General features: G+C 46.7%; 1 protein-coding gene across 4 annotated transcripts in view; it reads right to left on the minus strand.

Moving 5' to 3' along the window:
* tubgcp5 (tubulin gamma complex component 5) overlaps positions 1–17,111 on the minus strand; it is a 110,930-nt gene that overhangs the window by 55,188 nt on the left and 38,631 nt on the right. For all 4 annotated transcript variants that reach the window (XR_011667922.1, XM_071342168.1, XM_071342170.1 and 1 more), the window contains exons 9-10: positions 14,664–14,757; positions 13,742–13,985 (exon numbers count right to left, since the gene is read on the minus strand). Coding sequence is in view for 3 of the 4 variants with exons in the window: in XM_071342168.1 (XP_071198269.1) it covers positions 13,742–13,985; positions 14,664–14,757 (338 nt within the window). In the remaining variant the exon portion in view is untranslated. The remainder of the gene's footprint in view (positions 1–13,741; positions 13,986–14,663; positions 14,758–17,111) is intronic.

Here is a 17,111-nt window from a genome sequence, read left to right on the forward strand (position 1 = left end):
TTATAACAGGGTCACCGTCTCATCTAGAGGTTATAACAGGGTCACCGTCTCATCTAGACGTTATAACAGGGTCACCGTCTCATCTAGAGGTTATAACAGGGTCACCGTCTCATCTAGAGGTTATAACAGGGTCACCGTCTCATCTAGAGGTTATAACAGGGTCACCGTCTCATCTAGAGGTTATAACAGGGTCACCGTCTCATCTAGAGGTTATAACAGGGTCACCGTCTCATCTAGAGGTTATAACAGGGTCACCGTCTCATCTACAGAGGTTATAACAGGGTCACCGTCTCATCTAGAGGTTATAACAGGGTCACCGTCTCATCTACAGAGGTTATAACAGGGTCACCGTCTCATCTAGAGGTTATAACAGGGTCACCGTCTCATCTAGAGGTTATAACAGGGTCACCGTCTCATCTAGAGGTTATAACAGGGACACCGTCTCATCTAGAGGTTATAGCAGGGTCACCGTCTCATCTAGAGAGGTTATAACAGGGTCACCGTCTCATCTAGAGGTTATAACAGGGTCACCGTCTCATCTAGAGAGGTTATAACAGGGTCACCGTCTCATCTAGAGGTTATAACAGGGTCACCGTCTCATCTAGAGGTTATAACAGGGTCACCGTCTCATCTAGACGTTATAACAGGGTCACCGTCTCATCTAGAGGTTATAACAGGGTCACCGTCTCATCTAGAGGTTATAACAGGGTCACCGTCTCATCTAGAGGTTATAACAGGGTCACCGTCTCATCTAGACGTTATAACGGGGTCACCGTCTCATCTAAAGGTTATAACAGGGTCACCGTCTCATCTAGAGGTTATAACAGGGTCACCGTCTCATCTAGAGGTTATAACAGGGTCACCGTCTCATCTAGAGGTTATAACAGGGTCACCGTCTCATCTAGAGGTTATAACAGGGTCACCGTCTCATCTACAGAGGTTATAACAGGGTCACCGTCTCATCTAGAGGTTATAACAGGGTCACCGTCTCATCTACAGAGGTTATAACAGGGTCACCGTCTCATCTAGAGGTTATAACAGGGTCACCGTCTCATCTAGAGGTTATAACAGGGTCACCGTCTCATCTAGACGTTATAACAGGGTCACCGTCTCATCTAGAGGTTATAACAGGGTCACCATCTCATCTACAGAGGTTAGAACAGGGCCACCGTCTCATCTAGACGTTATAACAGGGTCACCGTCTCATCTAGAGGTTATAACAGGGTCACCGTCTCATCTAGAGGTTATAACAGGGTCACCGTCTCATCCAGAGGTTATAACAGGGTCACCGTATCATCTAGAGGTTATAACAGGTTCACCGTCTCATCTAGAGGTTATAACAGGGTCACCGTCTCATCTAGAGGTTATAACAGGGTCACCGTCTCATCTAGAGGTTATAACAGGGTCACCGTCTCATCTAGAGGTTATAACAGGGTCACCGTCTCATCTAGAGGTTAGAACAGGGTCACCGTCTCATCTAGAGAGGTTATAACAGGGTCACCGTCTCATCTAAAGAGGTTATAACAGGGTCACCGTCTCATCTACAGAGGTTATAACAGGGTCACAGTCTCATCTAGAGGTTATAACAGGGTCACCGTCTCATCTAGAGGTTATAACAGGGTCACCGTCTCATCCAGAGGTTATAACAGGGTCACCGTCTCATCTACAGAGGTTAGAACAGGGTCACCGTCTCATCTAGAGAGGTTATAACAGGGTCACCGTCTCATCTAAAGAGGTTATAACAGGGTCACCGTCTCATCTACAGAGGTTATAACAGGGTCACAGTCTCATCTAGAGGTTATAACAGGGTCACCGTCTCATCTAGAGGTTATAACAGGGTCACCGTCTCATCCAGAGGTTATAACAGGGTCACCGTCTCATCTAGAGGTTATAACAGGGTCACCGTCTCATCTAGAGGTTATAGCAGGGTCACCGTCTCATCTAGAGAGGTTATAACAGGGTCACCGTCTCATCTAGAGGTTATAACAGGGTCACCGTCTCATCTAGAGAGGTTATAACAGGGTCACCGTCTCATCTAGAGGTTATAACAGGGTCACCGTCTCATCTAGAGGTTATAACAGGGTCACCGTCTCATCTAGAGGTTATAACAGGGTCACCGTCTCATCTAGAGGTTATAACAGGGTCACCGTCTCATCTAGAGGTTATAACAGGGTCACCGTCTCATCTAGAGGTTATAACAGGGTCACCGTCTCATCTAGACGTTATAACAGGGTCACCGTCTCATCTAAAGGTTATAACAGGGTCACCGTCTCATCTAAAGGTTATAACAGGGTCACCGTCTCATCTAGAGGTTATAACAGGGTCACTGTCTCATCTAAAGAGGGGTTATAACAGGGTCACCATCTCATCTACAGAGGTTATAACAGGGTCACCGTCTCATCTAGAGGTTATAACAGGGTCACCGTCTCATCTAGAGGTTATAACAGGGTCACCGTCTCATCCAGAGGTTATAACAGGGTCACCGTCTCATCTACAGAGGTTATAACAGGGTCACCGTCTCATCTAGAGGTTATAACAGGGTCACCGTCTCATCTAGAGGTTATAACAGGGTCACCGTCTCATCCAGAGGTTATAACAGGGTCACCGTCTCATCTACAGAGGTTATAACAGGGTCACCGTCTCATCTACAGAGGTTATAACAGGGTCACCGTCTCATCTAGAGGTTATAACAGGGTCACCGTCTCATCTAGAGGTTATAACAGGGTCACCGTCTCATCCAGAGGTTATAACAGGGTCACCGTCTCATCTAGAGGTTATAACAGGGTCACCGTCTCATCTAGACGTTATAACAGGGTCACCGTCTCATCTAGAGGTTATAACAGGGTCACCGTCTCATCTAGAGGTTATAACAGGGTCACCGTCTCATCTACAGAGGTTAGAACAGGGTCACCGTCTCATCTAGAGAGGTTATAACAGGGTCACCGTCTCATCTAAAGAGGTTATAACAGGGTCACCGTCTCATCTACAGAGGTTATAACAGGGTCACAGTCTCATCTAGAGGTTATAACAGGGTCACCGTCTCATCTAGAGGTTATAACAGGGTCACCGTCTCATCCAGAGGTTATAACAGGGTCACCGTCTCATCTAGAGGTTATAACAGGGTCACCGTCTCATCTAGAGGTTATAGCAGGGTCACCGTCTCATCTAGAGAGGTTATAACAGGGTCACCGTCTCATCTAGAGGTTATAACAGGGTCACCGTCTCATCTAGAGAGGTTATAACAGGGTCACCGTCTCATCTAGAGGTTATAACAGGGTCACCGTCTCATCTAGAGGTTATAACAGGGTCACCGTCTCATCTAGAGGTTATAACAGGGTCACCGTCTCATCTAGAGGTTATAACAGGGTCACCGTCTCATCTAGAGGTTATAACAGGGTCACCGTCTCATCTAGAGGTTATAACAGGGTCACCGTCTCATCTAGAGAGGTTATAACAGGGTCACCGTCTCATCTAAAGAGGTTATAACAGGGTCACCGTCTCATCTACAGAGGTTATAACAGGGTCACAGTCTCATCTAGAGGTTATAACAGGGTCACCGTCTCATCTAGAGGTTATAACAGGGTCACCGTCTCATCCAGAGGTTATAACAGGGTCACCGTCTCATCTAGAGGTTATAACAGGGTCACCGTCTCATCTAGAGGTTATAACAGGGTCACCGTCTCATCCAGAGGTTATAACAGGGTCACCGTCTCATCTACAGAGGTTATAACAGGGTCACCGTCTCATCTACAGAGGTTATAACAGGGTCACCGTCTCATCTAGAGGTTATAACAGGGTCACCGTCTCATCTAGAGGTTATAACAGGGTCACCGTCTCATCCAGAGGTTATAACAGGGTCACCGTCTCATCTAGAGGTTATAACAGGGTCACCGTCTCATCTAGACGTTATAACAGGGTCACCGTCTCATCTAGAGGTTATAACAGGGTCACCGTCTCATCTAGAGGTTATAACAGGGTCACCGTCTCATCTACAGAGGTTAGAACAGGGTCACCGTCTCATCTAGAGAGGTTATAACAGGGTCACCGTCTCATCTAAAGAGGTTATAACAGGGTCACCGTCTCATCTACAGAGGTTATAACAGGGTCACAGTCTCATCTAGAGGTTATAACAGGGTCACCGTCTCATCTAGAGGTTATAACAGGGTCACCGTCTCATCCAGAGGTTATAACAGGGTCACCGTCTCATCTAGAGGTTATAACAGGGTCACCGTCTCATCTAGAGGTTATAGCAGGGTCACCGTCTCATCTAGAGAGGTTATAACAGGGTCACCGTCTCATCTAGAGGTTATAACAGGGTCACCGTCTCATCTAGAGAGGTTATAACAGGGTCACCGTCTCATCTAGAGGTTATAACAGGGTCACCGTCTCATCTAGAGGTTATAACAGGGTCACCGTCTCATCTAGAGGTTATAACAGGGTCACCGTCTCATCTAGAGGTTATAACAGGGTCACCGTCTCATCTAGAGGTTATAACAGGGTCACCGTCTCATCTAGAGGTTATAACAGGGTCACCGTCTCATCTAGACGTTATAACAGGGTCACCGTCTCATCTAAAGGTTATAACAGGGTCACCGTCTCATCTACAGAGGTTATAACAGGGTCACCGTCTCATCTACAGAGGTTATAACAGGGTCACCGTCTCATCTAGAGGTTATAACAGGGTCACCGTCTCATCTAGAGGTTATAACAGGGTCACCGTCTCATCCAGAGGTTATAACAGGGTCACCGTCTCATCTAGAGGTTATAACAGGGTCACCGTCTCATCTAGACGTTATAACAGGGTCACCGTCTCATCTAGAGGTTATAACAGGGTCACCGTCTCATCTAGAGGTTATAACAGGGTCACCGTCTCATCTACAGAGGTTAGAACAGGGTCACCGTCTCATCTAGAGAGGTTATAACAGGGTCACCGTCTCATCTAAAGAGGTTATAACAGGGTCACCGTCTCATCTACAGAGGTTATAACAGGGTCACAGTCTCATCTAGAGGTTATAACAGGGTCACCGTCTCATCTAGAGGTTATAACAGGGTCACCGTCTCATCCAGAGGTTATAACAGGGTCACCGTCTCATCTAGAGGTTATAACAGGGTCACCGTCTCATCTAGAGGTTATAGCAGGGTCACCGTCTCATCTAGAGAGGTTATAACAGGGTCACCGTCTCATCTAGAGGTTATAACAGGGTCACCGTCTCATCTAGAGAGGTTATAACAGGGTCACCGTCTCATCTAGAGGTTATAACAGGGTCACCGTCTCATCTAGAGGTTATAACAGGGTCACCGTCTCATCTAGAGGTTATAACAGGGTCACCGTCTCATCTAGAGGTTATAACAGGGTCACCGTCTCATCTAGAGGTTATAACAGGGTCACCGTCTCATCTAGAGGTTATAACAGGGTCACCGTCTCATCTAGAGAGGTTATAACAGGGTCACCGTCTCATCTAAAGAGGTTATAACAGGGTCACCGTCTCATCTACAGAGGTTATAACAGGGTCACAGTCTCATCTAGAGGTTATAACAGGGTCACCGTCTCATCTAGAGGTTATAACAGGGTCACCGTCTCATCCAGAGGTTATAACAGGGTCACCGTCTCATCTAGAGGTTATAACAGGGTCACCGTCTCATCTAGAGGTTATAACAGGGTCACCGTCTCATCCAGAGGTTATAACAGGGTCACCGTCTCATCTACAGAGGTTATAACAGGGTCACCGTCTCATCTACAGAGGTTATAACAGGGTCACCGTCTCATCTAGAGGTTATAACAGGGTCACCGTCTCATCTAGAGGTTATAACAGGGTCACCGTCTCATCCAGAGGTTATAACAGGGTCACCGTCTCATCTAGAGGTTATAACAGGGTCACCGTCTCATCTAGACGTTATAACAGGGTCACCGTCTCATCTAGAGGTTATAACAGGGTCACCGTCTCATCTAGAGGTTATAACAGGGTCACCGTCTCATCTACAGAGGTTAGAACAGGGTCACCGTCTCATCTAGAGAGGTTATAACAGGGTCACCGTCTCATCTAAAGAGGTTATAACAGGGTCACCGTCTCATCTACAGAGGTTATAACAGGGTCACAGTCTCATCTAGAGGTTATAACAGGGTCACCGTCTCATCTAGAGGTTATAACAGGGTCACCGTCTCATCCAGAGGTTATAACAGGGTCACCGTCTCATCTAGAGGTTATAACAGGGTCACCGTCTCATCTAGAGGTTATAGCAGGGTCACCGTCTCATCTAGAGAGGTTATAACAGGGTCACCGTCTCATCTAGAGGTTATAACAGGGTCACCGTCTCATCTAGAGAGGTTATAACAGGGTCACCGTCTCATCTAGAGGTTATAACAGGGTCACCGTCTCATCTAGAGGTTATAACAGGGTCACCGTCTCATCTAGAGGTTATAACAGGGTCACCGTCTCATCTAGAGGTTATAACAGGGTCACCGTCTCATCTAGAGGTTATAACAGGGTCACCGTCTCATCTAGAGGTTATAACAGGGTCACCGTCTCATCTAGACGTTATAACAGGGTCACCGTCTCATCTAAAGGTTATAACAGGGTCACCGTCTCATCTAAAGGTTATAACAGGGTCACCGTCTCATCTAGAGGTTATAACAGGGTCACCGTCTCATCTAGAGGTTATAACAGGGTCACCGTCTCATCTAGAGGTTATAACAGGGTCACCGTCTCATCTAGAGGTTATAACAGGGTCACCGTCTCATCTACAGAGGTTATAACAGGGTCACCGTCTCATCTAGAGGTTATAACAGGGTCACCGTCTCATCTACAGAGGTTATAACAGGGTCACCGTCTCATCTAGAGGTTATAACAGGGTCACCGTCTCACCTAGAGGTTATAACAGGGTCACCGTCTCATCTAGACGTTATAACAGGGTCACCGTCTCATCTAGAGGTTATAACAGGGTCACCGTCTCATCTACAGAGGTTAGAACAGGGCCACCGTCTCATCTAGACGTTATAACAGGGTCACCGTCTCATCTAGAGGTTATAACAGGGTCACCGTCTCATCTAGAGGTTATAACAGGGTCACCGTCTCATCTAGAGGTTATAACAGGGTCACTGTCTCATCTAAAGAGGGGTTATAACAGGGTCACCGTCTCATCTACAGAGGTTATAACAGGGTCACCGTCTCATCTAAAGGTTATAACAGGGTCACCGTCTCATCTAAAGGTTATAACAGGGTCACCGTCTCATCTAGAGGTTATAACGGGGTCACCGTCTCATCTAAAGGTTATAACAGGGTCACCGTCTCATCTAGAGGTTATAACAGGGTCACCGTCTCATCTAGAGGTTATAACAGGGTCACCGTCTCATCTAGAGGTTATAACAGGGTCACCGTCTCATCTAGAGGTTATAACAGGGTCACCGTCTCATCTACAGAGGTTATAACAGGGTCACCGTCTCATCTAGAGGTTATAACAGGGTCACCGTCTCATCTACAGAGGTTATAACAGGGTCACCGTCTCATCTAGAGGTTATAACAGGGTCACCGTCTCATCTAGAGGTTATAACAGGGTCACCGTCTCATCTAGACGTTATAACAGGGTCACCGTCTCATCTAGAGGTTATAACAGGGTCACCATCTCATCTACAGAGGTTAGAACAGGGCCACCGTCTCATCTAGACGTTATAACAGGGTCACCGTCTCATCTAGAGGTTATAACAGGGTCACCGTCTCATCTAGAGGTTATAACAGGGTCACCGTCTCATCTAGAGGTTATAACAGGGTCACTGTCTCATCTAAAGAGGGGTTATAACAGGGTCACCGTCTCATCTAGAGAGGTTATAACAGGGTCACCGTCTCATCTAGAGGTTATAACAGGGTCACCGTCTCATCCAGAGGTTATAACAGGGTCACCGTCTCATCTACAGAGGTTATAACAGGGTCACCGTCTCATCTAGAGGTTATAACAGGGTCACCGTCTCATCTAGAGGTTATAACAGGGTCACCGTCTCATCCAGAGGTTATAACAGGGTCACCGTCTCATCTACAGAGGTTATAACAGGGTCACCGTCTCATCTACAGAGGTTATAACAGGGTCACCGTCTCATCTAGAGGTTATAACAGGGTCACCGTCTCATCTAGAGGTTATAACAGGGTCACCGTCTCATCCAGAGGTTATAACAGGGTCACCGTCTCATCTAGAGGTTATAACAGGGTCACCGTCTCATCTAGAGGTTATAACAGGGTCACCGTCTCATCTAGAGGTTATAACAGGGTCACTGTCTCATCTAAAGAGGGGTTATAACAGGGTCACCGTCTCATCTACAGAGGTTATAACAGGGTCACCGTCTCATCTAGAGGTTATAACAGGGTCACCGTCTCATCTAGAGGTTATAACAGGGTCACCGTCTCATCTAGAGGTTATAACAGGGTCACCGTCTCATCCAGAGGTTATAACAGGGTCACCGTCTCATCTACAGAGGTTATAACAGGGTCACCGTCTCATCTAGAGGTTATAACAGGGTCACCGTCTCATCTACAGAGGTTATAACAGGGTCACCGTCTCATCTAGAGGTTATAACAGGGTCACCGTCTCATCTAGAGGTTATAACAGGGTCACCGTCTCATCCAGAGGTTATAACAGGGTCACCGTCTCATCCAGAGGTTATAACAGGGTCACCGTCTCATCTAGACGTTATAACAGGGTCACCGTCTCATCTAGAGGTTATAACAGGGTCACAGTCTCATCTAGACGTTATAACAGGGTCACCGTCTCATCTACAGAGGTTATAACAGGGTCACCGTCTCATCTAGAGGTTATAACAGGGTCACCGTCTCATCTACAGAGGTTAGAACAGGGTCACCGTCTCATCTACAGAGGTTAGAACAGGGTCACCGTCTCATCTAGAGAGGTTATAACAGGGTCACCGTCTCATCTAGACGTTATAACAGGGTCACCGTCTCATCCAGAGGTTATAACAGGGTCACCGTCTCATCTACAGAGGTTATAACAGGGTCACCGTCTCATCTAGAGGTTATAACAGGGTCACCGTCTCATCTAGAGGTTATAACACGGTCACCGTCTCATCCAGAGGTTATAACAGGGTCACCGTCTCATCTACAGAGGTTATAACAGGGTCACCGTCTCATCTACAGAGGTTATAACAGGGTCACCGTCTCATCTAGAGGTTATAACAGGGTCACCGTCTCATCTAGAGGTTATAACAGGGTCACCGTCTCATCTAGAGGTTATAACAGGGTCACCGTCTCATCTAGAGGTTATAACAGGGTCACCGTCTCATCTAGAGGTTATAACAGGGTCACCGTCTCATCTAGAGGTTAGAACAGGGTCACCGTCTCATCTAGAGAGGTTATAACAGGGTCACCGTCTCATCTAGAGGTTATAACAGGGTCACCGTCTCATCTAGAGGTTATAACAGGGTCACCGTCTCATCTAGAGGTTATAACAGGGTCACCGTCTCATCTAGAGGTTATAACAGGGTCACCGTCTCATCTAGAGGTTATAACAGGGTCACCGTCTCATCTAGAGGTTATAACAGGGTCACCGTCTCATCTAGAGGTTATAACAGGGTCACCGTCTCATCTAGAGGTTATAACAGGGTCACCGTCTCATCTACAGAGGTTATAACAGGGTCACCGTCTCATCTAGAGGTTATAACAGGGTCACCGTCTCATCTAGAGGTTATAACAGGGTCACCGTCTCATCTAGAGAGGTTATAACAGGGTCACCGTCTCATCTAGAGGTTATAACAGGGTCACCGTCTCATCTAGAGGTTATAACAGGGTCACCGTCTCATCTAGACGTTATAACAGGGTCACCGTCTCATCTAGAGGTTATAACAGGGTCACCGTCTCATCTAGAGGTTATAACAGGGTCACCGTCTCATCTAGAGGTTATAACAGGGTCACCGTCTCATCTAGAGGTTATAACAGGGTCACCGTCTCATCTAGAGGTTATAACAGGGTCACCGTCTCATCTAGAGGTTATAACAGGGTCACCGTCTCATCTACAGAGGTTATAACAGGGTCACCGTCTCATCTAGAGGTTATAACAGGGTCACCGTCTCATCTACAGAGGTTATAACAGGGTCACCGTCTCATCTAGAGGTTATAACAGGGTCACCGTCTCATCTAGAGGTTATAACAGGGTCACCGTCTCATCTAGAGGTTATAACAGGGACACCGTCTCATCTAGAGGTTATAGCAGGGTCACCGTCTCATCTAGAGAGGTTATAACAGGGTCACCGTCTCATCTAGAGGTTATAACAGGGTCACCGTCTCATCTAGAGAGGTTATAACAGGGTCACCGTCTCATCTAGAGGTTATAACAGGGTCACCGTCTCATCTAGAGGTTATAACAGGGTCACCGTCTCATCTAGACGTTATAACAGGGTCACCGTCTCATCTAGAGGTTATAACAGGGTCACCGTCTCATCTAGAGGTTATAACAGGGTCACCGTCTCATCTAGAGGTTATAACAGGGTCACCGTCTCATCTAGACGTTATAACGGGGTCACCGTCTCATCTAAAGGTTATAACAGGGTCACCGTCTCATCTAGAGGTTATAACAGGGTCACCGTCTCATCTAGAGGTTATAACAGGGTCACCGTCTCATCTACAGAGGTTATAACAGGGTCACCGTCTCATCTAGAGGTTATAACAGGGTCACCGTCTCATCTACAGAGGTTATAACAGGGTCACCGTCTCATCTAGAGGTTATAACAGGGTCACCGTCTCATCTACAGGTTATAACAGGGTCACCGTCTCATCTAGAGGTTATAACAGGGTCACCGTCTCATCTAGAGGTTATAACAGGGTCACCGTCTCATCTAGACGTTATAACAGGGTCACCGTCTCATCTAGAGGTTATAACAGGGTCACCACCTCATCTACAGAGGTTAGAACAGGGCCACCGTCTCATCTAGACGTTATAACAGGGTCACCGTCTCATCTAGAGGTTATAACAGGGTCACCGTCTCATCTAGAGGTTATAACAGGGTCACCGTCTCATCTAGAGGTTATAACAGGGTCACTGTCTCATCTAAAGAGGGGTTATAACAGGGTCACCGTCTCATCTACAGAGGTTATAACAGGGTCACCGTCTCATCTAGAGGTTATAACAGGGTCACCGTCTCATCTAGAGGTTATAACAGGGTCACCGTCTCATCCAGAGGTTATAACAGGGTCACCGTCTCATCTACAGAGGTTATAACAGGGTCACCGTCTCATCTAGAGGTTATAACAGGGTCACCGTCTCATCTAGAGGTTATAACAGGGTCACCGTCTCATCCAGAGGTTATAACAGGGTCACCGTCTCATCTACAGAGGTTATAACAGGGTCACCGTCTCATCTACAGAGGTTATAACAGGGTCACCGTCTCATCTAGAGGTTATAACAGGGTCACCGTCTCATCTAGAGGTTATAACAGGGTCACCGTCTCATCCAGAGGTTATAACAGGGTCACCGTCTCATCTAGAGGTTATAACAGGGTCACCGTCTCATCTAGACGTTATAACAGGGTCACCGTCTCATCTAGAGGTTATAACAGGGTCACCGTCTCATCTAGAGGTTATAACAGGGTCACCGTCTCATCTACAGAGGTTAGAACAGGGTCACCGTCTCATCTAGAGAGGTTATAACAGGGTCACCGTCTCATCTAAAGAGGTTATAACAGGGTCACCGTCTCATCTACAGAGGTTATAACAGGGTCACAGTCTCATCTAGAGGTTATAACAGGGTCACCGTCTCATCTAGAGGTTATAACAGGGTCACCGTCTCATCCAGAGGTTATAACAGGGTCACCGTCTCATCTAGAGGTTATAACAGGGTCACCGTCTCATCTCAGAGGTTATAACAGGGTCACCGTCTCATCTAGAGGTTATAACAGGGTCACCGTCTCATCTAGAGGTTATAACAGGGTCACCGTCTCATCTAGAGGTTATAACAGGGTCACCGTCTCATCCAGAGGTTATAACAGGGTCACCGTCTCATCTAGAGGTTATAACAGGGTCACCGTCTCATCTAGAGGTTATAACAGGGTCACCGTCTCATCTAAAGAGGTTATAACAGGGTCACCGTCTCATCTAGAGGTTATAACAGGGTCACCGTCTCATCTAGAGGTTATAACAGGGTCACTGTCTCATCTAAAGAGGGGTTATAACAGGGTCACCGTCTCATCTAGAGGTTATAACAGGGTCACCGTCTCATCTAAAGAGGTTATAACAGGGTCACCGTCTCATCTAGAGGTTATAACAGGGTCACCGTCTCATCTAGAGGTTATAACAGGGTCACCGTCTCATCTACAGAGGTTATAACAGGGTCACCGTCTCATCTAGAGGTTATAACAGGGTCACCGTCTCATCTACAGAGGTTATAACAGGGTCACCGTCTCATCTAGAGGTTATAACAGGGTCACCGTCTCATCTAGAGGTTATAACAGGGTCACCGTCTCATCTAGAGGTTATAACAGGGTCACCGTCTCATCCAGAGGTTATAACAGGGTCACCGTCTCATCTAGAGGTTATAACAGGGTCACCGTCTCATCTAGAAGTTATAACAGGGTCACCGTCTCATCTAGAGGTTATAACAGGGTCACCGTCTCATCCAGAGGTTATAACAGGGTCACCGTCTCATCCAGAGGTTATAACAGGGTCACTGTCTCATCTAAAGAGGGGTTATAACAGGTCTCATCTAGTCACCGTCTCATCTAAAGAGGTTATAACAGGGTCACCGTCTCATCTAGAGGTTATAACAGGGTCACCGTCTCATCTAGAGGTTATAACAGGGTCACCGTCTCATCTACAGAGGTTATAACAGGGTCACCGTCTCATCTAGAGGTTATAACAGGGTCACCGTCTCATCTAGAGGTTATAGCAGGGTCACCGTCTCATCTAGAGAGGTTATAACAGGGTCACCGTCTCATCTAGAGGTTATAACAGGGTCACCGTCTCATCTACAGAGGTTATAACAGGGTCACCGTCTCATCTAGAGGTTATAACAGGGTCACCGTCTCATCTAGAGGTTATAACAGGGTCACCGTCTCATCTAGAGGTTATAACAGGGTCACCGTCTCATCTAGAGGTTATAACAGGGTCACCGTCTCATCTAGAGGTTATAACAGGGTCACCGTCTCATCTAGAGGTTATAACAGGGTCACCGTCTCATCCAGACGTTATAACAGGGTCACCGTCTCATCTAAAGAGGGGTTATAACAGGGTCACCGTCTCATCTAGAGGTTATAACAGGGTCACCGTCTCATCTAGAGGTTATAACAGGGTCACCGTCTCATCTAGAGGTTATAACAGGGTCACCGTCTCATCTACAGAGGTTATAACAGGGTCACCGTCTCATCTAGAGGTTATAACAGGGTCACCGTCTCATCTACAGAGGTTATAACAGGGTCACCGTCTCATCTAGAGGTTATAACAGGGTCACCGTCTCATCTACAGAGGTTATAACGGGGTCACCGTCTCATCTAGAGGTTATAACAGGGTCACCGTCTCATCTAGAGGTTATAACAGGGTCACCGTCTCATCTAGAGGTTATAACAGGGTCGCCGTCTCATCTAGAGGTTATAACAGGGTCACCGTCTCATCTAGACGTTATAACAGGTTATAACAGTGTCACCTCCGACTACGACATGGCAGTTAGCAGAACTTTGCAACTCTAATAACAGTATACATCAGACAAAAGCCACAGGATAAACTAATGAACGTATAACGATGCAAGGTAAACCTGCCTTTGCCTATGAGGTCTCTCTCTATGGTGGTGAGCTCCTGCTTGAAGGAGGTGAAGTATTTGTAGAGAGCCCAGACGAAAGCCTGGTACGTCCTGAAGGGAGGCTCGGTCCTCTGCTTAGAGGAGTAGGAGCCTGGAGGGCAGGGCTCAGTGTTGTGACCCGTTACCTCGTCTATAAAACTCTGCAGCCGGAACACTGCCTGGCCATAGACTGCTATGTGCTCCAACACCGACCGTAGGCAGTTCTAGCAGGGAGAAAGACAGAGAGAGAGGAGAGAGGAGAGAGAGGAGGAGAGAGAGAGAGAGACGAGAGAGGAGAGAGAAGAGAGAGAGAGAGATGAGAAAAGGAGAGAGGAGAAAGAAGAGAGAGGAGAGAGGAGAGAGAAGAGAGAGGAGAGAGGAGAGAGAGATGAGAGAGAGAGATGAGAAAAGGAGAGAGAGAGAGAGAGAGAGGAGAAAAAGAGGAGAGAGAGGAGAGAGGAGAAAAAGAGGAGAGAGAGGAGAGAGGAGAGACAAGAGAGAGAGGAGAGACAAGAGAGAGAGAGAGAGAGAGAGAGAGAGAGAGAGAGAGAGAGAGAGAGAGAGAGAGAGAGAGGAGAGAGAGAGGAGAGGAGAGAGAGGAGAAAGAGAGGAGAGAGAGAGAGAGAGAGAGAGAGAGAGAGAGAGAGAGAGAGAGAGAGAGAGAGAGAGAGAGAGAGAGAGAGAGAGAGAGAGAGAGAGAGAGAGAGAGAGAGGAGAGAGAGAGAGGAGAGAGGAGAGAGAGGAGAAAAAGAGAGGAGAGAGAGGAGAGAGGAGAGAAGAGAGAGGAGAGAGGAGAGAGGAGAGAGGAGAGGAGAGGAGAGAGAGATGGGGTTAGACAGAGAACTCCAATGTTAGAGACCAATTTGTTCCAGATTGTTAATATGATTAGACTGTAGTCTTACGTTGGTCAGGTGAGTGACCACCACATCATTCCTGACCACCACTTTCCCATCCTGATGCTGGAATATAAAGTGTTTCTTCACCCCAGAGAGCAGCCTGGGGACAAACAATCATGGATCAATTACAGCCCTAAAAAGAGACTTTCCGGAAGACTTGCATCGTTTTTAACCAGTAGCTCTGAACGTAGCGCTCAAGAGCCACAACGGGAGTACGACATCATATCTGTGCAGCACGTCATTGGCTCCCTCTTTCTCTGCTGCGCGTGCATCTTGCCTACTGTCACTCAAATGGCGAGGAGCTGAAGCTCATTGGCTGGAACTGGCATTGCTAGGGGGCTGGCGTACGAGGGGAAAGTGGCACTGCACAGCTTCCACAAAACAGTCACTTTCAAACGGAGTATTTCGTGGCTAATTGAGGTAAAACCGTAATTCCGCATGTATGAACTACACATTGATAGATCCAGCCCAAAAGCGTGAGGTTTAAAAATATATACTTAAGTAGAAGCTAAAGTTCTGGAGCCAGGGCTACACGTATTTGCGACTAAAAATAGATGGTGTACGAACTGCGAGTGAAGTGCTGAACGATGAATGTTTAGAAGCACACAGGCATAGAAGTATAATTTTACCTGCCAGTCCACTGAAGTGTGCCGGTCCTTGTGTTTCCTGGCTATTTATATAGTATTGTACAGACACCTGATCCAAAGGGACTTCTCAAACATGGCAGAAAGCTAACACAAGATGATGCCCCATCACTTTATTAATTCAGCCACTTACTTAGCAACTTAAACATAAGGGGTCGTGTTAACACATTCTGCGTTAATTCAAGCAGGAAATAAAGAAAACGCATAACAAATATCTTGCCGAGTTTAGTAAACACAGATCTTAAAAAGCTTCTTAATGTAATTTCTGCTCGGCATCAGACTCATTTTGTGCTTCAGTAGCACTATAGAACAGGCGTTCTACCAGCAGACATCTCTGACTGATGTCTAGCTACAGTTGAAGTCATTTTATTTTCTAACTTAGCAGCACAAGGCTCCTTGTAAAAGAAACGGTCAAAAGTTCTCTACGCCCCAGGGCAAAATGTGTAGAAGTGCAGGAAATTAGTGTCGAATTTAAAATGCCGGCATTGGCCACTTCCCCCTACCACCCCTCCCACTAACTTTCCCACCATTAGGGACCAGGGTTTTTTCCCCACTATATAGACCAATCACCAGACCCCACTATATAGACCAATCACCAGACCCCACTATATAGACCAATCACCAGACCCCACTATATAGACCAATCACCAGACCCCACTATATAGACCAATCACCAGACCCCACTATATAGACCAATCACCAGACCCCACTATATAGACCAATCACCAGACCCCACTATATAGACCAATCACCAGACCCCACTATATAGACCAATCACCAGACCCCACTATATAGACCAATCACCAGACCCCACTATATAGACCAATCACCAGACCCCACTATATAGACCAATAGACCAATCACCAGACCCCACTATATAGACCAATCACCAGACCCCACTATATAGACCAATCACCAGACCCCACTATATAGACCAATCACCAGACCCCACTATATAGACCAATAGACCAATCACCAGACCCCACTATATAGACCAATCACCAGACCCCACTATATAGACCAATCACCAGACTCCACTATATAGACCAATCACCAGACCCCACTATATAGACCAATCACCAGACCCCACTATATAGACCAATCACCAGACCCCACTATATAGACCAATCACCAGACCCCACTATATAGACCAATAGACCAATCACCAGACCCCACTATATAGACCAATCACCAGACCCCACTATATAGACCAATCACCAGACCCCACTATATAGACCAATCACCAGACCCCACTATATAGACCAATCACCAGACCCCACTATATAGACCAATCACCAGACCCCACTATATAGACCAATAGACCAATCACCAGACCCCACTATATAGACCAATCACCAGACCCCACTATATAGACCAATAGACCAATCACCAGACCCCACTATATAGACCAATAGACCAATCACCAGACCCCACTATATAGACCAATCACCAGACCCCACTATATAGACCAATCACCAGACCCCACTATATAGACCAATCACCAGACCCCACTATATAGACCAATCACCAGACCCCACTATATAGACCAATCACCAGACCCCACTATATAGACCAATAGACCAATCACCAGACCCCACTATATAGACCAATCACCAGACCCCACTATATAGTACATTAACCAGATCATTTGTTTTTTCCAGCTCATAAAGTCCAGAAGGAAAAGATACTATCCAGTATAAAGGCTGAAGGAGGAGAAGTCCACAGCTCATTGTCTAAGAAGGTTACCATGGTAAAGACTATCCTGAGTCATGCCTGCTAGCATCAGCATGGAAATAGGACCACGAGGACA

This window comes from Salvelinus alpinus, chromosome 15 (assembly GCF_045679555.1).
Source record: "Salvelinus alpinus chromosome 15, SLU_Salpinus.1, whole genome shotgun sequence".
Classification (NCBI taxonomy): Eukaryota; Metazoa; Chordata; class Actinopteri; order Salmoniformes; family Salmonidae; genus Salvelinus; species Salvelinus alpinus.